General features: G+C 38.7%; 1 protein-coding gene and 1 long non-coding RNA gene across 2 annotated transcripts in view; one reads left to right on the top strand and one right to left on the bottom strand.

Annotated features, from left to right (window-relative positions):
- LOC148970483 (uncharacterized) overlaps positions 1–27,331 on the top strand; it is a 97,006-nt gene that overhangs the window by 11,834 nt on the left and 57,841 nt on the right. The gene's annotated exons all lie outside the window — the stretch shown is intronic.
- cdk18 (cyclin dependent kinase 18) overlaps positions 1–27,331 on the bottom strand; it is a 59,384-nt gene that overhangs the window by 14,220 nt on the left and 17,833 nt on the right. Inside the window, exons 2-6 of the mRNA XM_089124904.1 lie at positions 25,307–25,442; positions 7,437–7,564; positions 4,765–4,890; positions 1,995–2,051; positions 664–778 (exon numbers count right to left, since the gene is read on the bottom strand). Of these exons, the coding sequence (XP_088981030.1) occupies positions 664–778; positions 1,995–2,051; positions 4,765–4,890; positions 7,437–7,564; positions 25,307–25,424 (544 nt within the window). The 5' untranslated portion in view covers positions 25,425–25,442. The remainder of the gene's footprint in view (positions 1–663; positions 779–1,994; positions 2,052–4,764; positions 4,891–7,436; positions 7,565–25,306; positions 25,443–27,331) is intronic.

Here is a 27,331-nt window from a genome sequence, read left to right as displayed (position 1 = left end):
CCAACAATTGGGTTTGTCCACATTTGACCCAAATTTGGTTTGAAACAACCCAGCATTTTTTAGAGTGTATATATATATATATAGATAAATGTATATACACACACAAATGATTAATTCAACTAAATTACTTAGAACTAATAAAATACATATATTTGATATCTATATATCTTAATATTTAATATAATTGATGTATTTGTTATTTTACTTGACAAATGAGTGGCTTTATGGATTTGAAATCCCCTATTTTGAATGCAATGAAAAACAAAGATTAAAGTGAGAATGGTGGTGCTGCTCATCAGAACAAGGAGCTGTAATCTTAAATCTGAAACAAAGAATGAAGTCCCAGAGCTATAAAAAAATTGGGTTTTGAATTTGCCAAACCCTGACCTCCAGTGACATGTTTTGTAATGCAATGCATCATCATGGGCCTGAGTGTGTGTTCCCTCTAGCGTGAGCTGCATTAGATGTGTGTGTAGCAGCCACTGGGTGGCAGCCTTGCTTTGTATCCTCATCTTCCATTAGCAATCCCGCTCACGTACTCCAACTCATTTAGATGGAGTGATTCAGGCTGGGTGAAGAAGACGCCTGTGGCTCGCTAGTTTAGAATGTATACTCTTCGTGACAATCTAGATTTTGAACAACTGTGAGAGAGGAGGACGTTACCTTCCCGTATTGCTGTGCACGGGGCGCCCTCTTCGTGCTCAAGACGAATCTCTTTCAGAGCCACCAGGTTTTCTGTTAGTTTGCTGCGACCCTTGAATACCGTCGCGTATGTGCCCTGTGTGACAGACAGGAAGATAAAAATATGTCAATCTTCTGGAAACGGGTGCAGAATGCATCAGTGGTTCGAAACCGCATCCACCAAAAACACCAACATAAATTAACTTTAGAAATGTCCTTGAAAGCAAACATTATAATGCATTATTATTACCATAAACTGCATATGACCAATAACATTTGTGTTCCAGATGTCTCAATATCGATGTGCTAACATATTAGAGGATTGACTGGATACATGATCACTGATGTCAACAACAACATACTCTATATTATAGTAGTTGCATTGCTTTTTTGCATTCAACATTGTTTTTTATTTGTGGTCTCTGAATCCATATCAGACCTGCAATCTATTGGATCTCAACAGTCGAGACTGTAGGCATGTTGATCTAGTTTGGTTAGAGACTATTTGCTTAGTTTTATTGAAACCGGTGCATTTTATTTAAGGATTCTCTGAATAGACAGAAAAACAGCATTTATTGGAATATAAATCTTTTGTAACATTATAGATGTTTATACTGTCACTTTTGCTTAATTTAATGCATCCTTGCTGAAAAAAGTATTCATTTCGTTCAAAAAAACTGCCCCCAAATTATTAATGGTAATGTTTCAAAACCTTACTTAGGGTAGATCTTATCATTTACATAGGAAGACTTAATAATAATCCTTGTGTCTGTTCAATGACGTGCTACGATAAGGATTTTTAAATATGATATTACAGATATTTCACTCACAAAGAGCAATTTGTAGCTGATGGAATATGTCAGAGCTGAGTATAACTAGATAAAAACCACATCACATGAGTTTTCACATGAAAACACCCTTTAGATGCTAATGAAAAAGTTTAGAACTTGCTGATACAAAGATGCTTTACCTATTGAAGAGAATTCATTGCAGTCTGTGTTCAGTATTTTCCAGGTTTTTCCTCACATATGTAATTCCTCAGGGTTGTATGTAGTACATTATTTCTCACAATTTGCAATGAGCATGCTTTGTTGCACTTAATGGAAAATTGACGGGCTAGTCGCGGTACAGCTTTAAGCATATTAGAGACTGATGTCTCTTCATGGCAAAAAAAAAAAGTCCATTAAATCAGAATCCACAATTCAACAAGACTCATATTCACTGTAATCGCCTCGAGGGAATCTCGTAATGAACACATTTGATTCTTCTTGCTGTTTTACATTCTTCATTTTTGCCTATAGAAAACATCTTACCTCTCCTAGTTTGCCCAACTTCACGTAGGTCTCCAATTTCCCAAAGCCAATGTCCGACTGCAAAACAATTGAATACTGTGTTACCAAAAAGTTACTTGCAAACATTTACGAATTGTTCGGGAGCCATATCTTGGAATTAATCTTGTCGACACATGCAATTGAAGAGCTAGAACTGTAAATGTGTGCGCTTATTAGGAATGCTGGGATTGTTTAATGTGGAGTGGAGCGAGCAAGGGCTTCTGTTATGGTTCGTTTACGGTAATGTTTGCTTTAGCGGTTCTTTAGCTATGCTGTAAATGCGCCTTATGTTGTGTTATAAATCACATTTTGTAAATCTGCATTTTTTTTAGCTGAGAGGCATGTCAAGGATATAAATGTAGACCGATAAAGTGATTAAGCCTGGTGAGTTTTATTTGTATAGCACTTTTCACAGTATAAAGTGCCACAGTGAGGTTCTGGATGTGGATGGATCTTTCTTTTCAGGACTCATTAAGATATAATGTGATCATTAGGGATGTAACAATGTATTGTGTCGCGATATATATCGCAATACAAAAATGCAACAATATGTATCATGGATAGTAGCAAACTGTACTGTGGAAGTGTCGGTATTATATAAACTACTATATATAATGTTGAATATAATGTATAATAATGCAATTGGTGTGTGAATATGTATGGTTCCTGGTAATGCCAAATGTCTTATGTTACCAGTAAAAAGTGGCCTACATTATTTTAAACGTATCAGTGACTGAGCATATTCGTCTAAAATATTTCTGTATTTTCAGCTTCAGAATCATGAATATTTTTCGTTACTATATTCTATGTACTACTATATTATATTCATTACACCCCTAGTGATCATACATGACATCAACCTAATTTTTACATGCTGCAATGCATTCTGGGATTGCAATATCTGCAAAAATACAGTTGCTGGAGACACTCTTTAGTGTCTGTGATGCCAAAGGAATGTTGTCTATAGTAAGGAAACTCTCATGGTTTTGGAATGTAAATAGACAGGTTTACTTGGCTACAGTAGCTATTTTATTCTAATAACATCTTTATATTCTATTTTAAATGAAAAAAGTTGCATTGCATCTGTAGTGTTGGGTTAGTCTAAAGCATTATCATCCTAGGGCGTCATATAGTGACGCTTTTGACGTTTCGTCTAAATCCAACGCACATGGCACCATTTAGTGTCAATTTAACACGCACAGAGCTTTGTTCGGTTATGGGTAGGTTTAGGTGTGGAGAAGGGTTAGGGTTACACCACTAGGGGGGCGCCTTCTGGCCCAAAGATATCTACTAGGGCTGTCAGTTAAACGCGTTATTAACGGCGTTAGCGCAAACCCATTTTAACGGCGTCATTTTTTTTATTGCGCGATTAACGGCCTTTTTGGCCTAGCAAACTTTGTAGTTTTTTTTTCACTTGCTGTGCTATGTATGAAACCCATTCATTTCAATGGCTTGCGCCGCACGAAGATCTAGGTGGCTAGACCAGAAACAAAACAACAGGCATGCCGCACACACTCGTTTGCGATCAAATTGGTATATCGAATTGATTTGAGACATTTTAAGGTGTTTCCATTTCTTTTTCGCACTGAATCGAACAACATTCAAGCAAACTTTTGTAAACAAAGTTTTGTTAGACAAAACGGATCGCGCCATCTACCAACAAATGATCAATATTTCACAAGTTGAAGCCTAATAATGTTTATGTGCCAGCTGATAGCGACAGATATGAATGGGATAATGTATGTGAGGCGGTTGTTGAAGGGGTTGTATTCGCTATAACAACCGCCTCGCTATATATTATTACACACATTCTACATTAGAACTCAACCAAGCCACGTAAAAACAAGCAAAACTAACCTAAGAAAACAACGACGCTATAAACATTGCTATGATGATGCCGATGCACGTATGCCCGACGACAGTGGAGGTGTGGGAACGACAGCGCTCCATCACTTCTGGGAGATCGTGGTTCACGGAAACCCTTTGGTTGAAGCATCTTTTTGCTTTGTCCACTTACATCTGTCTTTGTTGACATCTGCCATGTGTGCGCAAACAGACTGGCCGGAAATGAACTCGTCTTCTTCTGGCGTGTTGCAACCATAAAAGGGCCTAAAACTTAATCGCAAATTCATTATTTATTTGGCAAATAACGTTTCCATCAGCTTTTATCGCATTAGCCGTATATCGATCAAGATGAAATCCGATGAGACCGAACGCATTTCATTTGAGTCGATTTTCATGAAATTTCATCAAATAAGGCATTTTTCATTCGATATCACTTAATTTGGATAAAAACGTGTCTGGAAACATGGCTAGTGTTACATTGTGTGAGAGATTATTTGCTCCAATTGTGAATGTTAGTGTCAAATTGAACACCGTATATGCCAATGTTGTTTTCAAAAAAACAAAAAAAAACAACAACATTTGCACAAAGCAAGCCGATACAGTTTTCCATGTTGATAAGAGCAGTAAAATGAGAAAAAAATAATGGGACAAAAAGAAATCAAGTGACATTTAGAACGAGTTAACTATGACATTAATACGATTAATCATGATTTAAATATTTTAATCGTTTGACAGCACTAATATCTACGTCTCATTTTGACGCTAAAGGGTGCGTTGGATGTAGACGAAATGTCAAAAGTGTCAGTATATGACGCCTTGGGATGAGACCGGGCTGGTGTGTAGATATTAGCATTAACTTAGACTATGATGTACCCTATTTCTGTGTGAGTTTAGTTTGGTTACTAACCAGTGAGGCTCTTCTGGACATGCGACTGAGAGGTTTGCATGGTGGAGTGCTTTCCATCTGTAACTTCTTCAGAAACTCCGGTGGGAGACGAATATCCATGGGCAGAGACATCCTCTTGGTTACATCCTGCACACACATCAAAGAGCTGTCAGCTATTAGCGTTCAGCATACACACATATGAAGCACAGAGAGTCAAGGTGAATCTGACAGCTTTCTCCACTGTGCAACACAACTCTACGCCTATAGGCAGAGCTGACTATTCTTACCAAGGCGAACTTGGCATGACAATGAGAACCTGTCACTTGTGAAGACTCACACTCAATAAAGGATTCTGGCTTAATCCCAATACGGCGAGGCTGGGTTGGACAACATTTTGTATCGTGCAATGAACTGAAGTATCTCCAACAATCTTTTCGCATTTAAGAAGCTCTGATGGAGTTAGGCCGTTACTCGGTTAGGCGAGGCCCAGAAATAGCACGGGAATCTTATGTGCTCTGAAAAATGAGAGCATTCCCACATGTGAATCCTCCTGCTCTGCCTTGTGGCTGCGTTTGTACGGTCGTGCAATAAAACCAGCGAGTGATTCTCAATAAAACCAGGGAATAAAAAGTCCTCCCTTTCTCCTCGGCTCTCTCCCGTCATGCCCGTGGGAATAAAATAAGGGTGCATGGTGCAGATAAAAGGTTCGCGAGAGCAGAAAGAAGCTGTCGCGTTTGAAAATGGGAGAGGGCATTCATTCCAATTTTCCCCCTGTAGATTCATGGCCAGTGAATAAGAAAGCTGACAGCTGAGGCGAAGAACACTCCGAATGCAGAGTCTGTCTTTTGTTGCTCTAGACTAACTTACAGGTAATACTTCCACTCCATTTAATGATGGACTCCATCTTTCTCATGCGCCTCCAACCGAGACTTTTCCCTCGTACACCCGATATAGAATCGCATGGATGATTATGGTGGAGGAGGAGAGGAACGAGGAAGATGATCAAGGCGGGAGCCTAGTGCAGGCTCTGATTACTCTGTTCTTTACATTCAACAATGTGTTTGAGTTTTGAATCCACCTTTCTAGCAGGTAGAATGCAGCACTATTATTTGCGAGACGTGTATGTCACCGAATTGCACAGAAATACATTTACAGATTGCATATTTAAGTAATGTTACTGGATAATTCACTTTTTTCTCTTTTTTATTTGTAGTGATTTGTATTGAAGCTTGTTTACGCCACTGAATAAAAAAAAAGAAAAAAATAATTGCGACTTTTTATTTCACAATTGCGAGATATGAAGTCGGAATTGTGAGAAATAAAGTCGCAATTGTGAGATATAAAGTCGCAATTGCGTGTTATAAAGTCAGAAATGCAAGATATAAAGTCAGTATTGCGTGATATAAAGTTGCAATTGTAAGAAAAAAAAGACAGAAGTGCGACTTTTTATCTCACAATTCTGACTTTTTTTCTCACAATTGCGAGTTTACATCTCACAATTCTGACTTTATAACACATAATTGCGACTTTATATGTCGAAATTCTGACATCTTTTCTCAGAATTGTGAGATATAAACTCTCAATTGCTAGTTATCACAGTCCAATTCTAAGGGGAAAAGAAGACAAACTTTTTTCCTCAGAATAGTTTATATCTCACAATTCTGACTTTATATCACGCAATTATGACTTTATATCTCGCATTTCTGACTTTATAACGCAATTGTGACTTTATGTCTCGCAATTCTAAATTTATATCAAGCATTTCTTGCTTTATAACACGCAATTGCGACTTTATATCTAGCAATTGTGACTTTATATCTCGCGATTCTGACTTGTATCTCGCAATTTTGACTTTATATCACGCAATTTTGACTTTATATCTCGCAATTCTGAGAAATAAAGTCTGAATTGTGAGAAAGTCACAATTACCTTTTTTTATTTTTCATTCTGTGGCAGAAACAAGCTTCCATAGATTTGTATTGTGAAATGCATTCTAGAAATACATATTGATTAATAAATTATTTTGCCAGAAACTCTACGGAGCCCCTAAGGAGAGACAGGTGACATATATGTCTAACAAATAATAGTGCTGCATTCTACCTGCAAGAAAAGTGGATTCAAAATAAACACATTGTCGAATGTGAAGAACAGAGTAATCAGAGCCTGCACTAGCTTGGCTCCTGCCTTGGTGGTCGGGAAAAATATGAGTTGGGAAGAAAAAAATGATGTCAATGCTTCTCTCTCTCAAAAACATTGAGTTCCCTTGAGAAACTTTGCATTCTCTCTTAAATTGATTGTGTTCCCCCGAGAAACTTTGCATTCTCTCGCAAAAGTATTGTGTTTTCCCAAGAAACTTTGCATTTTCTCTGAAAACTATTGCGTTCCCCCGAGAAACATTGCATTTGTTCGTTAAAGCACTGTAATATAATTATTTCGTATATATATATATTCATACCATTTCCATCACAAAATGGGGGAATAAAAAAGTTGCCATCTCTTTAGTTCTTTTTATTTTACCTGGTGTCACCTTACAGGGAAACAAAGCTTTTGATAACAAGGCTTTTGTGCCTCTGGCAAGGACTTTATTAATGACTCAGACAAGATTACAAGCTGATCTTGTGTTGTTCTGTTAGGATCACTGGGTCTCCATCAAAGGAAAGAGCTGGAGAAGGATAAGATGAGACAGTACTCACCTCCATGGAGAATCGGCGGTGCTGGGCTTTGTTGCGGTACTGCAGTTGTGTGGGAGATTGAGCCTGGCTCTCTGGAGCCACTGGACTGGGTTGCAGGCTGTGTAGACCCAGACTATTGGGCACCACACCTGTAGGACACAATCACACCCTTACAGTTACTTTACATACATATAGATGACTTTGTACTCGTTTAATAGCTACCAAATATGATTATTTGGTCAATACTGTAAGGATTTTCTGTCTGACTGTAGTTCAGTAGATGGAGCTGATGCTATTCAGCAACCGTCCTGTAGTCTCAGTTCATTTAATATTTATAAGGAGTATTTGACAGTGTTCTTGTGTCTTGTGGTTTTGAGTGATAGGTGAGGAAAAGTGCATTTTATGGAAGAATGGAAGCAGGAGATTGTAAGTGAGCGCTTCTGAACATGTTGAAAAGATTCACTCCAAAGACATAAAAAAAATAAAAATCCTTGGTACATACTGTACGGTAAGCTTATTTCCCCCAGTTCCTAGTACTCAAAGCCTATAGTTTTAGTGATCCTGCTGTGATTTGTTTGGTTGTTGCTTCTATTAGTCCGTAAACTTCAGCGGTAACCGTTGCATTCGTTAGGTCATAAGAGTCGTTTGAAGAGCCTCAACAATCTCTCGTGCTGCTTTTGAGTGCGAATGAGCCATAGACGTCCCACCTCTTCTCTGATTAGCCCGCTAACTCAATAACCGTGAGGTCAGCTTTGGCATATGCTGATGACGGCATCATTAATCAAGCCCACCGCGGTTAGTGGAGCGATTGGCAATTATCGCGCTGAGTTTCATGCATTTATGATGTGGCTATCTAAGTGCGTGTCAATCCAGCCACCCCAATTAATAATGTCTGTGTCAACAGACTGTCAGCACAAATCCAATTACGCCCCTATACGGCGCGTCCGATAGGGACCCGACGACCCCCTTCGCAAGCGCATGGCAGATGCCCACGGCAGCCTGGCATTATCACTGCCAAAACGTGTTTTCGGAGGTGAGAACGAAAATCAAAATGGCTTTTCTGCTCCATCAGTTCAATTTGGACGAGGGGGCTTGAAGGGCCTCGAGAGGCGTCGGGGTGGGAGACCCCGGTCCATTTCACAGCGCCGTGCCGGCATAATTGAGATCCACCTCATTATTGGGCCGAGCCCATCGCTGAATGAGAATTGCCTGCCAGGTTCATCCGTTCTCATTTATGCAGGTCTCATCCTCTCTGGACCGCACAAGCGAACTCTTTATCGGAGCCGTTTAGGCGGGAACGCCACGAAATGCCACATCTGGCGGAGACGGCTGGTCGACGCGGTCGCGTTATCCACGGTTGTTTTTATCCTGTCTGAGATGATCGCGACAGCTGTTTTGGAGTCCCTGTTATGAACCCGAATATTAAGGCTGGGTTGACAAACTTGATCAATCAATCTTCATTTTAACTTGGGATTCATAAATCCTAAAATCAATCTCTTGCTGTTTTCAATTGATGCGTGAACAAAACTTCAACAAATATTATTGCGATTATTATATGGCAGGTGCACAAAAGTGAAGTTTTGTTTACGCATCAATTCAAATTTTTCTCTAAATTCAATTGAAAAAATGCTGTTTTCATGCTCTTTAACCCTGATATATATCCAAATGAATTGATATTGAATCGAGAATTGAAATCGGAATTGAATTGAAATGAATCGAATTCTTTATCCAGCCATACCTAAGAAATGAGTGAATCGGACCCTTCAGTCTCCTGCCTAATACGACATTTGAATTCCTTGTGGTGCGCCCAGTTTAATATTGACGGCTCTAATCTTACTTGGCATTTGGTGTTGTCCCGAGTTTGTGCAGGGATCAGAATCAGGCCGGAGGGGTATTTGAGTCTTGACCCCAATGCGTGTGCCGAGGACAGGGTCAGAAATTGGATCTGAGCTAGCTGAATGACTCAGGTTCCCAGCGAACATCAAAGCCCATCTCATCTGATCTAGGCTGACACAAACTGACCCCCAACATCACACTCTCACTGTACGTCTCTGCTCGGGCTAACAGCGACATGATGAAAGGTAAGGATGACCACCTGCATCGACTCGCTATCCTGGACTGCCACCACACAGTCACTGGTTTCTGTGCTGTTGTACTCAGGAGGAGAGATGTGAAGCTTTGAAAATCATCAAAGCTGCATGAGGGTGAGAACGATCCAATTGTGCGGATGGAGGGGCAGACATGACTCTAAGGTCATAGACAGGAATTTAAAAAAAGACTGAGACAGATGGTCACATTTCGTTATTGATAAAGGCAATATTTTGGGGTGTAACCCTTACAAGTGTAGTATTAAACATCATAAGATGCCAAATATACACTCACCTAAAGGATTATTAGGAACACCTGTTCAAATCCTCATTAATTAAATTATCTAATCAACCAATCACATTGCAGTTGCTTCAAAGCATTTAGGGGCGTGGTCCTGGTCAAGACAATCTCTTGAACTCCAAACTGAATGTCAGAATGGGAAAGAAAGGTGATTTAGGCAATTTTTTGCGTGGCATGGTTGTTGGTGCCAGTATTTCACAATCTGCTCAGTTACTGGGATTTTCACACACAACCATTTCTAGGGTTTACAAAGAATGGTGTGAAGTAGCCATGAGAGGATGGGTAAATGGTGGCCGTGGTCAGGGATGGACATGGTCAGAAACAATGCTCAGGTAGGCCATTACACCAATCCCCAATCCCCACACCATTACACCACCACCACCAGCCTGCACAGTGGGAACAAGGCATGATGGATCCATGTTCTCATTCTGTTTACGCCAAATTCTGACTCTACCATCTGAATGTCTCAACAGAAATCAAGACTCATCAGACCAGGCAACATTTTTCCAGTCTTCAACTGTCCAATTTTGGTGAGCTTTTGCAAATTGTTGCCCCTTTTTTCTATTTGTAGTGGAGATGAGTGGTACCCGGTGGGGTCTTCTGCTGTTGTAGCCCATCCGCCTCAAGGTTGTGTGTGTTGTGGCTTCACAAATGCTTTGCTGAATACCTCGGTTGTAACGAGTGGTTATTTCAGTCAAAGTTGCTCTTCTATCAGCTTGAATCAGTCGGCCCATTCTCCTCTGACCTCTAGCATCAACAAGGCATTCTCGCCCACCTTTTCACACCATTCTTTGTAAACCCTAGAAATGGTTGTGTGTGAAAATCCCAGTAACTGAGCAGATTGTGAAATACTCAGGCACCAACAACCATGCCACGCTCAAAATTGCCTAAATCACCTTTCTTTCCCATTCTAAAATTCAGTTTGGAGTTGAGGAGATTGTCTTGACCAGGACCACGCCCCTAAAAGCAACTGCCATGTGATTGGTTGATTAGACAAAATGATTGAATTAATGAACAATAAATGAATCAGCGTTTTTGAAAGAATTGGTTTAGTGAACGATTCAATTCATTCTTGTTTCAAACAAAAATCGGTAGTTACTCAGCTTTATGTATTAGATAATCAGCAGACATCACAGAAAAACTCTATGGTAAAAACAATATTTTTTAAAAGTAAGCAATAAATATTTGCTTAAAATATGCCATTAAATGGCACTCAGTTCAAATGAGTCTGTATATATGAAAACATGTTTTTGGAAGGAGATCATCTGATCTCATTGGTTCAAGAAAACCCCTGACATAACTAATAATAGCCTAGTCATTATACCGGTAGGTGAAGGATAAGATGTCAGTACATAAAACAGCTAAACAGTCACTTTAGTATAAATAAAGAGAATAACTGACTGATCACCCTATTCTTTTTACTCCGTTTCATTTGTTTTGTAGTCTTTCATGCCTCTTCTCTTTATCTTTTTAAAACCCTTTCAAGGTGCACAAAAGATCACTAATGCTCCTTTATGTCAATGACAGCCTTGAAAGCAGGAGTAGGCCTTGCTGGGTGATCAAAAGCCCTGTCTCGCCCCCTCCCTCTTCCAGCATAATGAGACTAGCGCTTCAGCCCGTTCTGTTCTTTATTTGGCAAACCCGAGTATCCCCATTAACACGCCGAATTGAAGGATGAATCACCGATTCCGTCCAGCGATATTTGATGTTTCAGGTAATAAGCGTGGCTTAGCGCTATAGCATATTCAAAGACCATCATACTTGGGTAATTTGTTTTTTCAATGGAAGATCATTAGTAATAGGATTATAACTGTAGAGCGAACCCTGAAGGTTTTTCATTTTCTCAGTGTCAGTGCCGCTCAACACATTGACACATTGATGCATGGCTCCTAGACAGGCATTTATGGAGATGTTTCCTATCGCACCCTCGGTAGAGTGATTTCTCATTGGAGGACGCCAAAGACCTCAACCAATCACATGTCTGCTTTATATTTTTAAGTACTGAGTGCAGTAGGCATATTGAAGTAAAAATCCCATTTATTTCTTTAAACAGAATTTGATTTTTAGTTAAAATGACCCTGATTTTAAGTGGTATTTCAACACTGTAAAAAAATATTTTCAAGATTTGCTATCACAACATATTTTCTTTTGTCAAATCAACTTTATAATAATTTATTTAGTTGAGATAACTTATTATTTGGAGTTTCTGATGATTAAATTAATCTGCTTCATTGTTTTAACTCACTTTTTCCAGTTCAATCAACTTAAAATTTTAAGGCAACCCAGGTTACTTACTTCTTTAAGTTAAACCAACAAAAATTTTTACAGTGTAGTAATCACTACATTTTTTCTTTTGTCAAATCAACTTAAATAATTTATGTAGTTCAGATAACATATAATTTTGAGTTTCTGATGATTAAATCATTCTCCTTCATTGTATTAACTCACTTTTTCCAGGTTTAAGGCAACCAGGTTACTTACTTTTTTAAGTTAAACCATCAATATTTTTTTTACTGTGAACTTCATAACAGCATGTTTAATAATCAAATTAACTCTGAAGATCTAAACTACCTATAATCCTAATGAGATATCGACCAATCATAAAACTGTTACCAGAGTGACTGACTGCATGCTCCCATAATGCATTTCTGTATGTATGTGTAAAAAAAAGTTTTTTTTAAATTTATGTATTTTTTTTAAATCACATTTTCATAGAATTTTTTTGCTTGAAATCGATTTATTTCAGAGCTGACTGACTCGTTCAAGGCTTTACAGGAGATGTTTTTGAAATGCCTATGGAGAAAATGAATGGAAAAAAGGTCACTGTTATATAATATACGCCTTAGATGTGCATTTTAGTGAACTAGGCTTCAAGCTCTTATATAATTTGAGACATAGAGCGCATGTCAGCATTTACACTCTTTGTCTACCCTCCATGCAACTTTTCTTTCTCACTGAAACGTTTTTTTTTCGATAGCAATCACACGCAGCCGGCTATTTTTTTCCCTGCTCTATTGTTCGGCAGCATGAATCTCAACTTGTCTCTGATGTTTAAATGCATGCTGCCATTTAATTGCTTGTTGCTATGGTGACGCAGACTGTTAACAAAGGCAACGTCGGATCCGGATAACAAGAGATAGCTATTCTGTCTCTCAGGTAGCCATCTGATTCATCAATATTTATATCACATCCTGCTTTTCAGCAGATCTGAAATTCAATACCAGGTCCCCCACACAGCCTTAGATGTTTGTTCTCTCTCGTGCTTTCTCCATCATTCTCATATTGATTTAATTACATTTTATGTTCACACCTGGCCTAGGAATGCAGCGGGGGACAGTTTTTGCCGAAAACAGACGGGTAAATGTTTTGCTATCCTTGATTTGTTAGGATGGAGGTAAATACTCCTAGCCCACATATGCTAATTAAAAAAAAAACAGACAAAGTGAGAAAAACTCAGAAACCAAGTAAAGAGAGGAGCGTTGGTGGGATGGTTGGTGTTGCATTTCAGTAAACATCAAGAGAATGAAGGTTAAAGGAATAGTTAAGCAAGAAAATGAAAATTCTGTCCTCATTTACTCCTCCTTGTGTCGTTCCAAACCTGTAGGGTGGACTTTCTTTTGTGGAAGCAAGAACAGAAAGTTCTGTCTTGTCGACTTATAATTAGGAGAATGCGGAGCTCAAACTCCAATAAAGCACCGTAAACTATCATTATGACTCAATATGACTCTTGCGCTATATTACAAGCCTTCTGAAGTCATATGATTGCTTTGTGTGAGAAACAGATTGAAGATTATTCTGTGAAAATCTTCCTTGGCATGTCTGTTTGTTTCCTGCATAAATCTATCATGTAGCTTCACTCTTAGAAAAAAAGGTACAAAAGCTGTCTCTGGGGCTGTACCTTTTCAAAAGGTACACTTTTGTACCTAAAGGGTGCATATTGGTACCTTAATGGTACATATTAGCACCTAAATGTATTAGCACCTGAAATGTACTTATTAGCACCTGAAATGTACATATTAGCACCTAAGATGTACATATCACCTAAGATGTACATATTATCACCTAAAATGTACATATTAGCACCTAAATGTACATATTAGCACCTGAAATGTACGTATTATCTCCTAAAATGTACATATTAGCAACTAAAATGTACATATTACCACCTGAAATGTACATATTAGCACCTAAGATGTACATATTATTATCTAAAATTTACATATTAGCACCTAAATGTACATAATAGCACCTAAAATGTACATATTAGCACCTAAATGTACATATTAGCACCTAAATGTACATAATAGCACCTAAGATGTACATGTTATTACCTAAAATGTACATATTATTATCTAAAATTTACATATTAGCACCTAAATGTACATAATAGCACCTGAAATGTACATATTAGCACCTAAAATGTACATATTAGCACCTAAAATGGACAAAAGTTACCTTTTGAAAAGTTACAGGCCCAGTGACAGCTTTTGTACCTTTTTTCTGAGAGCGCAGACTCAAATGGCATACTTTATCAATGCTTTATTGTGCTTCTTTCAGGTTTTAACAGTGTGTACCTTTTTGTTTTTCGTGGAGAAAAGAAAGTCATAGTTTAGGACAACACAAGGCTTGACTCATTCTGTGTGTCCAAATATAATGTATAATCCACAGATTTGAATCAAACAATGTTTCTGTTAAAATCCGTTCTTCTCTTTACACTCTGTTTGAGCTAGATCTGTCAATCAATTCAAATGAATCAGTTAATCACCAATCATTATTTGGGATCACAAGACATTATTTGACATAAATCATTGAATGCATGTTATATAAAATGGTTTTAAAGGTCAATACATAGTTTTATTTAAGTGATAAATGTCTATACCTTCTGTGTTGTGTTCTTGCTGGGTTTTTTTTTCACTTTCACTTCTACGGTTGAAAGTCTTAAAGAGACAGTACCATTTTACCACTTGTAATGCACACACATGCAGATAAATATCTTATTATACTTCTATATCTTATCTTATCTATCTTATATTATTAATAAGATAGATAAGATATTATACTTATTATTATACTTATCTATCTTATTATATCTTATTATTATTAAATATTTTGGCACTGTTAAATGGACGAATTTGTTACAAAAATGGAAGAATTTGTTAAATAGGCTCCTACAGTTGGTATTCGGTTTCATTAAAATTCGGCGGTAGGGGAATGAGATTGTTATATAGCGCTTTCAAACCACAGCACAAAGACACTGGGAATGAGCGAGAGAGGGAGAGGGCGGTAGTGGGCCTTGGTTTCCTTCATTTGCAGATATGAAAAGCGAGGCCCTATCCAGGCTCATCATTTAAATATCACAGTGGCAGCGAGCTCTTTGATCTCCTCGGTGGTAATTGGGGTCGTAGCAAGCGAGTAATTTTCCGCTCTTTCTCGCTTTCTCTTTCTCGTCCTCTCGCGCACTATTGGTTAGATTTTCCTCTCCAGGAAATCCAGCGGCAATATGGACTCCCCACCAATCTTATATCCGTCCCAACCTTCATCTACCTGCTGTACGTGTCAAATTACATCTTGGCCTTCTCTAGAGACAAAATCCAGACACGCCGCAGAAGGTTCCAGCAAATAGCTTGCAGGGCGAGCAAATACAAGGGGATGTGCTCTGGAGATTTGTCTTGCCTTTTGATTTGAGGTGTCCAGAATAGAGGAGAGATTGCGTAAGCTGTGAATCTTCGAGATGAAAGGGTCGTGATGGTCGACCAGTTTATCTCTATATATTTAGCTATGCTGCTTTAAAGGGATGAATTCATAAATGCAGAGAAGGTTTTACTGTGCTGACACCACACCATTAAACTGTCAGGATGGTAAATGCTCTCTATAAAGTCGCATCTCTAAATGTATCCATTTTAAAGCACTCCTTTTACTGATTTTGTAACAAATCTACTGTCTTCAACAATAAATTTTAAGACATTATAGCCTACTTTTTTGGTGTGGTAGTTTTGTGCAATGAAGGTTGTATTGTTTAGCTCATATATTTGTCAAAAGCCTTTCAGTTACCCATTCTTGAATTTTATTTTACACTGTAAAAAATATTGATGGTTTAACTTAAAAAAGTAAGTAACCTGGTTGCCTTAAAATTTTAAGTTCATTGAACTGGAAAAAGTGAGTTAATACAATGAAGGAGATTAATTTAACCATCAGAAACTCAAAATTATATGTTATCTGAACTAAATAAATTATTTAAGTTGATTTGACAAAAGAAAAAATGTTGTGATTACTACACTGTAAAAAAATATTGTTGGTTTAACTTAAGAAAGTAAGTAACCTGGTTGCCTTAAAATTTTAAGTTGATTGAACTGGAAAAAGTGAGTTAATACAATGAAGTAGATTAATTTAACCATCCGAAACTCAAAATAATAAGTTATCTCAACTAAATAAATTATTATAAAGTTGATTTGACAAAAGAAAATATGTTGTGATAACAAATCTTGAAAATATTTTTTACAGTGTAGTTGGCTGTTGATCTATACACATACAGATTGATGGCGTTGTCTCAAGACAAAACGCATCTCATTCTGTTCTGTTCTGTCCTATCAAACTGTTTTCAGCACAAGACTATTTTGTACAGATGAGTAAAGTTATATTGGGTGAAATATTGGACTAGAAAATGGAAAAAGCCCTGCAGTTTGACCCTTTGTAGTTGCTCCCCACAGTCTGTGAATAGGTCAAAAGGAATAATAGATATATCTGACAACAACTTAACTGCGAGTTTCCTGGGCTCTGTCCTGAAATGACTTTCCTGCTCTAGTATTAGTGTGTGCCCTGCCAGTAGGCTGCAGTCGACCCTGGATGTTGGAGTGTGTGTGTGTTTCCTATTTCTTAAAGGCCTCCGGGCTCAGACTGCCTTTCTCCCATTGGACTCCAGCAGAGTCTGTCTGCACATCTAAACACACCTATCAGCTCCTTCCCACATCTCTGTGAACTTCCAAGAGCTCAAACCTCCCTTGTGGAATTGTATCTGAGGCGTATACCTATATCAAAGCTATCTCATGAGTCCCATGGGGGCATAAAACAGCTGGTGAACTGGTAGCTCCTGTGGGAACGGGAATTGTTTTGGATGTTCCGATAGTGGTGTGGTATTGCTAGGCAACCGGAGAATGATTAAAGCAAAAGAACATGAACATTCCGTCATTTAATCCATACGTATTAAAGTCGGCATGAAAACAAATTTGACAAATCTTTGTTTTATAAACGATTTATCTGTGCACTTCATTATTTTTAAAAAATTCATGTACCCTTATAATCAAATACGTTACCCTTCCCTCCTCCATCGAAACGACCTCTCTTCTATTTCGGTCACGTGCGATGGCGAAAGGGTGCGGACAGATCCGATGAGGGTGCGGCTATCGGTGCTCCGCCTCTCAGAGAATCGCATTCAAATCTGCCTCCATTTTGTTTGCAACGCCCAAGGGGGTAATCCATCGACCGGAAGTTGAAGCCTCGTGGGAGCTGACATCTTGTAGCAGAACTTCACTTGCGTTAGCATTCCCATTGACTCCCATTCATTTTGGCGTCACTTTGACAGCGAATAACTTTACATCTGAGGCGTTTGAAGACCCCATTTGTCCTTTATTTATTTCTAAAGAAACACGACAATGTATAAATAGCTCCATTACCTTCTAACTTATGTTATGGCCCCATAGAAGCAGTTTTAGTGAAAGTAGGCTAACGATTGCGTCATACCCACGCGACACTGTCGCACAGTAGAGAGATTACCGTATGGACATGAGAAGAAGCTTGCGTGCAATCGGGGAAACGTGGAGGCAAAATAATTAATCAGAATACCTAGTAAAATTGTCTCCTTCTCCTACAGTAGCTCATGGACAGCTCCTAATCACACTCTCCGCCTCTGCATGTTTCGGAAGGGAATGATTCAGATTTCTCATGCCACAGCACTAGAAGACAGACGGGTCACTCACGTCACATCTACGTAGTCAAGCTCTGTTTGAGTCTGCGCGTCAGGGACGGAAGTGCTAAAAAATCTCCAAAAACGGGCTTCAATCGTCTCAATGGAGTTCCAATGAGATCTTTCTGTCCATTTCTTTTACTGTCTATGGCAACGCCCAACCTCCCAACGATCCAATCAATTCCCGAAGGACGAAATCATCAAGCCCTGTCCTACATTTTTTCTAATTTCAGAAGCCATTTCACTCGGATATGCGTCACGACAAGGAAAAAAAGATAATCTCAACTTTCGTTTCGCACCGACTTTAAGGCCCGTTTTGTCATCAGCCATTTTAAATGCTCAAGCTCTGAAAGCAGGGTGGATTCTGATCGGCTGTCAATGTTTTTAATTAATCAGCTGTAAAAAAAAATCACTTTTGTGTGAATGGGTGTTAGCTGTCTTTCAGAAAAGTAGATGTTTTTTGCAGAATGTTCATGCAACTCTTTTACTTACAAGAGTGGCTGCAGCAAAGTCGATTGCGGTGAGTAAATTATGACATAATTAGAATTCGTTTGAATAAAGGAAATTATTTTTTCGTTCTAGGCTTAACTTCCTTTTTTTCAAGCTGACATCCCTTGTTCGGAGACGAAAGCTCTCAACACATTAATAATGCAGAGAAATCGAGCTGTCATTGAAACAAAGGTGGCTCAGTGGTTGAGGTGAATGACTGATAAGCCGTGTTACTGTACCCTTGTGGGTCTGAACCTTTCTCTGGGGTGGTGATTAAATATCTAGGTTAGTAACTGGAAGGTTTGCAGGTTTGAACCCTGAGACACTGTTTGTAAAGCTAATTTTACTCTTAACTAGTGCCAGTGATATTTAGCTTCATTATGGGGTTACAGGTGGCGCTCAAACTCAGCTAATTATGCAGAATTGATTTTAGTGTCCAGTTGAAAGTAGGTCGAAATGCTGTGACCCACTGGACCTTAATTCATTAGGCAGAAAAAGATTAGCCCTGTGAGTGAAAAAGTGAATTAGTAATAGAACTTGGAGAGCTAAATATTTAGACTAAAGGTCCTTTCACGCGACTTGTGTCAGGTGCACCTCTCAATATAACAAATGCAATGCTTTCAGCTCTGTATGTACATGATTATGAACAAAAGATGATTTTTTTTAATGTTCATGAAAGAAGTCTCAAGGGTGCATTTTGTTTGATAAAATTTAAAATTGAGAAAATGTATTCCAATTTAAAATAATTAAATTGTATATATAAAATAATAACTTTTTTTATTTGATTATGTATTAAAATGTAATTTATTAATATGTTTTTTAAAGCATTTTTTTAATTTGAATGGTAAAATACTGGCATCCAAGCTGACGTTTTCTTACCGTAAATTTCACAGGTTTTCTTTACATTGTGTGTGTTTTTTTTTGCCCATAAATTTAAAGGGGATAGTTCACTTTGAAATTAATTTTTGATGTTTTAGCTTACCTCAAGGGCAATTTTGATATTTTTACATCAAATTTTTATTTCGTGACTGTAAGAGGTAAAAACGATATAAATACTGTTCGTTTTCTCACACAAACCGCTCGTTTGGTGTCTTAGGCCATCAATGTGTACTCACATTTACGAGTCATTAAATCATGTTTCATTTGGACTTCTCTGTGCATGATCTTTGAGGTGGTGACCATAGACCTCCATTATATGACTGACAGACAAGAACGGTTTGACCTAAAAATATAAAATTGAAAATACTGCGGAAACAAAGACACCTACATCTTGGATGCCCTTGAGGTAAGCTAAAACATATCAAAAATGAATTTCAAAGTGAACTATCCCTTTAAGTACCATAAAACATAGAAGGTTGCCACCATATTTTTTACGGTAAAATACTGGCAAGCACAGCCGTAAATTTCACAGTTTTTTCTTAACAAAGTGACAAAACTGAATTTTCACAGAATTTTTAATCCAGTCTTCATATCAGTGTAACATGATCCTTCAGAAATCATTTCTTATTATTATCAATGTTAAAAACAGTTGTGCTGCTTCATAGTTTTGTTGAAACATGATAATTTTTTGATTTAATAGAAATTTCAAAAGAATAGCATTTATTTGAAGTATTTTTTGTAACATTTATTAATGTATTTACTGTCACTTTTTGATGAATGTAATGGATCCTTGTTGAATTAAAGTATATAAACTTTTTGAACAACAGAAATAAAACGGTTTAAACTTTTGAGTGATGCATTACAAGAGCCTCAGGTCTTCTGTGGTCTAGTTATTTTCCCCCTGATGTGTGTGCTTGAATATAAGCTATTTTATGCACACCTGAACACCTGTTTCCTTGTTGTGATGTTCATATGATTGTTTTGATCCGTACCTCTGAGCGAAACCATCTAGACGCTGCAATCCTTAACGTTTTTCATCGGAAATGAACACACTTTTCATTCATGCCTAGCCAGAGGGCCACACGACAGCTGGTGGTTATTTCGATGGCTGTCTCTAAATGACATGCCTCTCCTTTCAATTCTGCCTAACAAACATTACATTCATCTTTTGCGGTATAAACTACTCAATGAATGAGATTTAGTGTGCTTATAAAAGCCCTCTCGCTGTGCGTGTGAATGTGCGTGGGTGTTTCTGGGTCTGTAATTATGTTCGAACCCTCCAAGGAATCTGTCGAAAAGCCATTTTGGAAGCATTATCTTTAAATAAAGCGTACATCTTTGTGGTAATCAAGAAACACTTGTTAACTAAAAGACTGCTGCCAACATTTGCGTGATGACTCCATCATGGGTGTCTCTCCATGGAGAATTACTCTGTTGCACCTCCATCAGCGATACATCACAAATATAACGAGATAATGGGGGTGGACGCGCTGGCAGGGAGGAAATGTGAGGTCCGACTCCCTAACGTGACTCGGATCGGTTTCTTCCACATTAACCTTGCCGTTAATTGAGTTTTAACAATCTTAGGTATATAGGCGAGTAAATTGGAACGAAGCGTGTGCGCTTCCGACGCCTTTTCCCATCCCGGCCTGCAGACGTCTCTCCCTCCACGCTTGGTTTGGAGGTTCATTTGCAGCTGGAGGGGAGGGGACGGGGTAAATAAAAGAAAACCGCTCTTGCGTTTTCGGATCCGCTCTCTCCTTCCAAACTCCAGCTGTCTCCACCGCTGCCGTCTCTCCTGGGGGTGGAGGAAGTAACAGCGTCCCGCACCCTCAGCCAATCACAGCAGCTGGTGCGTGTTGGGGGGAAAATGGGGCGTTGTGGAAACATCTGCCTCAGACAGACAGCTGAGGAGCCTGAGTGCTCCCCAAACAAATGTTTTGTTCCCAGCATTCAACCAGGTCCAATTCCCCGTCCTGCCATGGGCCGAGGGTTCATCACCCAGTTTCAATTCTGAGTATGAGTTTATTCGGTCGTGTGTGACCAGACTTTTGACTTTCAACAAAGTCAGATTCACCGTGCGGCCTGTTCGGACCAAGAACCGCTAGCTTAGACAGGAGGAGAGATAGTTTCTTTTGGTTTTGCATGCTGTTTAGCGGTGGATTTATCTGATTTGATGCCACTAACCTGCAGTTACTGTTTGTGGGTTCGCTATGGGCATTTTCAGAGCTCTAATTTGTTTGTATTTGTTTCTAAATTGTAACATTTTCTCCTTAGTTTAATTTATTTTCACTGTCTGGACAACATGTCTTCTCATTGGTCAGAATGTCTGTGCTGTTTACACTATTAGAGCCAGACCGATTTATTGGCAGGCTGATATTATCGGCCGATATTAGGCATTTTCCAAACTATCGGTATCGGCAGTTATAATGTCCGATAAATTAATATTTCAAAAATAAAATAAGAACGGACAAAACACGCTTCATTTAGAATCGCTAAATAGTAGGTTTTAGAAGGCAGCTTGTAGCTTGATGGAAAGAATTTAAAAAGTGCAGGTAAAGGGATAAGCAAGCTGACATTGTAATTATAAGGTAGCTTATAAGACAATGTAGGGACTAATTATTATTTTATTTATCAGAACTTTAATATATTTTGATGTTCCTCAGTTGTGACAATAAAAGGAACAAGTTCCTTTTTAAAATGCATTAACATATTTTAGTTAAAACTCATAAATAACTAATGTTAAGGAAATCTGTTAATGATTTGTTGTGCGTTTCTGTAATAAAAAAAAAAAATTAAAATATATCGGAATATCGGATTTTAAAACCAACAAATATTTGTATCGGTATCAGCCTTCAAAATCCTTTATCGGTCGGGCTCTATACACTATCCTTCAAATGTTTGGCATACAATTCAGAGTTCACAGTAAATCAGACTGAGATGACAATGAGACTGGGATCTACACCAAAAAATACCTGAAACCATCTTAGGACTTTTTGCATTCCCATCAAATGGACAACCCGTTTGTTTGTGGTTCCAAGCACAATTTCTGTGTTCATATATGCCAGACAAATCCAGCTAAGAAAGAAAATGAACTTGCTTGCTCCCAGTTACCATAAAATGGTGCATTTTTGTTCACATGAAGTTGATTGGAATTCAAAATAAAGAGTATAAAGACCTATTCTTTAGAGTTAAATAAGATACAGACCAGGCAATAACAAGTATTATCGATTTATATTGTAAGACCGCAGGTCTTAAATTCTTAAAGTGGTCCTACTTGTATTTTCTCCCTTGAAATTCGATTTAATATTGACTGGAGACAGTGTTAAGACCATAGAGCCTGACAGCAGAGCAGAATAGTGCTATTACCTCTGCATTAATAATGTAGGCTCAATGATAATCAGTGCAATTTGTGAGTGAAGAGCGAAGACGCTGGAGAGTCAGAATCCTTTTCCCTTCTCATCTTCTCCAGACCGTCACAGGTCCTTGTGATATAGAGACCGATTTCTGCTTTCTTGGACTCTTCTCAGACTTGTTCCTTCAAAGACTCGGTCTCAACCCTTTAAAGACTCGGTCTTGACTCTGACTCGACCCTTCAAAGACTCGATCTTGACTCAGACTCGACCCTTCACAGACTCGGTCTTGATTTGCACTCAACCCTTCAAAGACTCGGTCTTGACTCAGATTCGACTGTATTTGAAAACGAATGGGCTCGACTTGGACTCGACCCTTCAAAGACTCGGTCTTGACTTGGACTCGACCCTTCAAAGACTCGGTCTCGACTCGGACTCGACTGTATTTGAAAACCAACGGACTCAGTCTCGACTCTGACTCGACCCTTCAAAGACTCGGTCTTGACTCGGACTTGACCCTTCAAAGACTCGGTCTTGACTCGGACTTGACCCTTCAAAGACTCGGTCTTGACTCGGACTCGACTGTATTTGAAAACCAACGGACTCAGTCTCGACTCTGACTCGACCCTTCAAAGACTCGGTCTTGACTCGGACTTGACCCTTCAAAGACTCGGTCTTGACTCGGACTCGACTGTATTTGAAAACCAACGGACTCAGTCTCGACTCTGACTCGACCCTTCAAAGACTCGATCTTGACTCGGACTCGACCCTTCAAAGACTCAGTCTTGACTCGGACTTGACCCTTCAAAGACTTGGTCTTGACTCGGACTCGACTGTATTTGAAAACCAACGGACTCTGTCTCGACTCGGACTCGACCCTTCAAAGACTCGGTCTTGACTCGGACTTGACCCTTCAAAGACTCGGTCTTGACTCGGACTTGACCCTTCAAAGACTCGGTCTTGACTCGGACTCAACTGTATTTGAAAACCAACGGACTCTGTCTCGACTCGGACTTGACCCTTCAAAGACTCGGTCTTGACTCGGACTCAACTGTATTTGAAAACCAACGGACTCTGTCTCGACTCGGACTCGACCCTTCAAAGACTCGGTCTTGACTCGGACTTGACCCTTTAAAGACTCGGTCTTGACTCGGACTTGACCCTTTAAAGACTCGGTCTTGACTCGGACTCGACTGTATTTGAAAACCAACGGACTCAGTCTCGACTCTGACTCGACCCTTCAAAGACTCGATCTTGACTCGGACTCGACCCTTCAAAGACTCAGTCTTGACTCGGACTCGACTGTATTTGAAAACCAATGGACTCGGTCTTGACTCTGACTCGACCCTTCAAAGACTCGGTCTTGACTCTGACTCAACCCTTTAAAGACTCGGTTTCGACTCAGATTCGACCCTTCAAAGACTCGTTCTTGACTCAGACTCAGCATAGGCGGTCTCGTCCCCATCACTAGCAGGTTCACAGGCCTCTAGACTTATCTCTCTTCCATCTCTTTGGAGAAGTTATCAAACTCTTATGGTTCTCTCACTCTCCGGCATCTTTGTGAGATCCCATGCCATATGAGAACATTCCAAAGGGCTTCAAATCTAGACAAGTTAGCCTCAGTTGGCTTTAAAACTGACACTATTTACTTTCTTAACAAAGTTAAAAAAAAGTTTCAATAGGGTTTGAATGCCTTTATTGGACTTGAAGGGTTAGTTAAACTACTGGAGTTTATTTACCCTACACTTTTAAACAGTAAGGTGTATATATATTGGATTTGCTCATTTCCCAATTTCAAAATATCTGGAGAATATATCTCTGGGTTAATTGTGGCTTTCTTGCTGTTAATCAGCATCATTTATATTTTTCAGTTTGAGCAGGATCCAGTGCCATGAAGTCTGGAAAACAATATTGCTAAAATCGTTTTGAATGTATTTAGTTGATTTTAAAGGAGCAGCGTTGTCTTTTAATCACAATGTGGTACTTGTTCCACCTCTGAAACAACTTTTCCGACCCAATGACCCAAGGCAGCATGGTGTGTGTACATAAGTGTGTTTTTAGAGAAGGCTTATAAAAATGTATTGTTCTCATTAGAGACTTCTTCCGGTATAAGAGAGCTAATCTTCATTGTTCTTTGATCATTATTATTTTATATTCTGTTTTGCCTGAAAATATCACATTACGTATGTTAAAAGTGTGGAGTATGCAATTTTCTGGATTTATTAAATTAAAAACCCCACAAAAGGATTAAAAAAAACTGGTCTGAAGTTGTTTTAAGAATTATTTTTCATTATAGATTTCATTATATTATGCATGAAATAATGAAACACAAACAGTTCATATTGTAGGATTAGACTAAAGCCCTGTTTGGACATGACTACTGTAGTTTTGTGTTTTACAGAATTATTATATTTTTAATCCCTTCAAAATCTAACATGTCTGTGTTTTTTGGCTTACACATGCATCCTTTGAGAAATCGAATCCTGCCTGGATAGGACTATCTGTGAGTGATTATGGTATATTATCTACCCTTATCCTCATTTATTTTCAACTTCACACACTCATTCTCACTGCGCCACATGGTGCCCTTTCTTTATGGATTAAGACCTTTTTTTTTGGCATCTTTCTGGGTAAAATAAATATACTTGATGCTTCAAGTGGATCAATAAGGAGTACTTTATCACTGTAGTAGCAGCATCAGATATAATCCATATAATAACATATTTAAGTCTTGTTTATTTCAATGGGTTTTGTGACCCAGATATCCAGACTGAATGGGAGAGTTTGAATGGGAGATATGGATGTTGAAAGGAAAGCCGTACCGTCATTGCAGCAAATGTTAAGCTGGTTGATCTGTTCGGTGAACTCGTTCTCCTCTATCGTCTCTGTTCGTGGCACGGAAAGTGAGAAACGCCTCTTGAAGTTCTTCATCTTGTTCATGTCGCTGGACCAGAAGTCCTGTGGAGGATGCAAGAACAGTTTGAATTATGTTTCATTTCGGAAAACGAGAAGATGACATTTGTTTTGTTGCACTCTCTACATGAAAGCTGTCGTGATATTAATGGGCTCTCGTGTTGTTGTCTTTCCGAATGGAGTTGAATGGAACTGAGATTGACTCTCCCTGTCATCGCTGGCTGCTTTAATGCTCTGTCGGAGAGCCAAGTTTGTTGTTGATTACACAAAAACTCTTAAGATAAGTCTGCAATCAAAAGTCCAAGATCTCAGTGTGAACGCCAATGTTTCTCTTTCAATTTTTCCAATCACAAATGGTCTGAGCTGCCATCCAGATTCATTTTGTAGCTCTGTACTCGAATATGCCTATTTCTATACGAAAAACATAAGTGTGCATTTGATGGATACTTTACAATCCCATGAGGCCACGGGAGATCTTCACCGCTGAAGCTCAGCTCTGTCTCACTACAGCTTATCAAAATCTCTGCCTTTTCGCTTTAGGCAGAGAGGTTGCTAAGGGTTCCAGCGCGGTTCGTTTAATTCCATGTGTGAGATTGTGCTGTGTGCTTTACTAATTATTTTGAAAGTGGGAGACTAGCCAACACTCCCATTGCTAATTAGCGTCAGCTATCCCCAAAATAACTGCATCTCAGAGCACCATTGTTTCTCAAATGACTCAGAAACGAAAAATAATAAAATAAATACAAGTGCTTAAAAATTTCCCTTGTCAGCCGTCATAGTGGGCTTTTTTTTCTTCCTCTCTCTCAAACTTGTTTTCTGCCTCGCATTCTCTCCCTCTTTTTGATTATAGTGGTTGTTATTTTGCTAAGGATAATGATTTAGTCTTTATGTATGTGAAACATGGCTCTATATAATTGCTCCATGCAGTCCCATCATAAGGCTGATGAAATGCAGACCAGCATCTGTCTGAATAATCTCATCATCTACAGGACCATGTATTTATGGGAGGTTAACAGCTCTAGCATGGAACAACATTTTGCTCAGATTTCTGCTCTATTTGGCGTTTAGTTTTGTTGGTTTATTTTTTGAACAATTCTTTTAAATGAATGAATTCTGATATCCTTAAAGGAGTTGTTCACTTTAAAAAAACTTTAGCTGATAATTTACTCACCCCCATGTCATCCAAGATGTCCATGTTTTCTTCTTCAGTCGAAAAGAAATTAAGGTTTTTGATGAAAACATTCCAGGATTTTCTCCATATAATGGACGTCATTGGGAACCAAACGGTTCAAAGTCCAAATGAGAGTTTCAGTGCAGCTTCAAAGGGCTTTAAACGACACCAGACAATGAATGAGGGTCTTATCTAGCGAAGCGATCGGTCATTTAAAAAATAAATAAAAAAGTTTAAGTTTTATAAGCACAAATGCTCGCCTTGCTCTGTTCTGTGATGAGCGTTTGTGACTCTCCTGTTCGAATTCGTTCATCAAAATGAACAAATCTTTTTTCGAATCATGTCTCGAAGGGTTCTAGATAAGACCCTTATTCATCGTCTGGTGTCGTTTAAAGCCCTTTGAAGCTGCACTGAAACTCATCTGGACCTTGAACCGTTTGGTTCCCAATGAAGTCCATTATATGGAGAAAATCCTGGAATGTTTTCATCAAAAACCTTAATTTCTTTTCAACCGAAGAAAGAAAGACGTGGACATCTTGGATGACATGGGGGTGAGTAAATTTAAACTACTCCTTTAAATTAGTAAGTTAACACAAATCCTGTAATTGTAAAATAAGTGCTGTGATGGATTTTTGTCTGCCTTGGTAACCAAACAGTTGTCGGACCCCATTGACTTCCATAATATGGGAGTCAATGGGGCCAAATCAACCATTTGGTTGAAGAAGAAATAAATTCATACAGGTTTGGAACAATTGATATTTTG

Source organism: Pimephales promelas, chromosome 21, assembly GCF_988280905.1.
Source record: "Pimephales promelas chromosome 21, fPimPro1.hap1.1, whole genome shotgun sequence".
NCBI classification, from domain to species: Eukaryota; Metazoa; Chordata; class Actinopteri; order Cypriniformes; family Leuciscidae; genus Pimephales; species Pimephales promelas.
The sequence above is the reverse complement of the archived record's forward strand: the minus strand, read 5'-3'. Positions and strand labels throughout refer to the sequence as shown.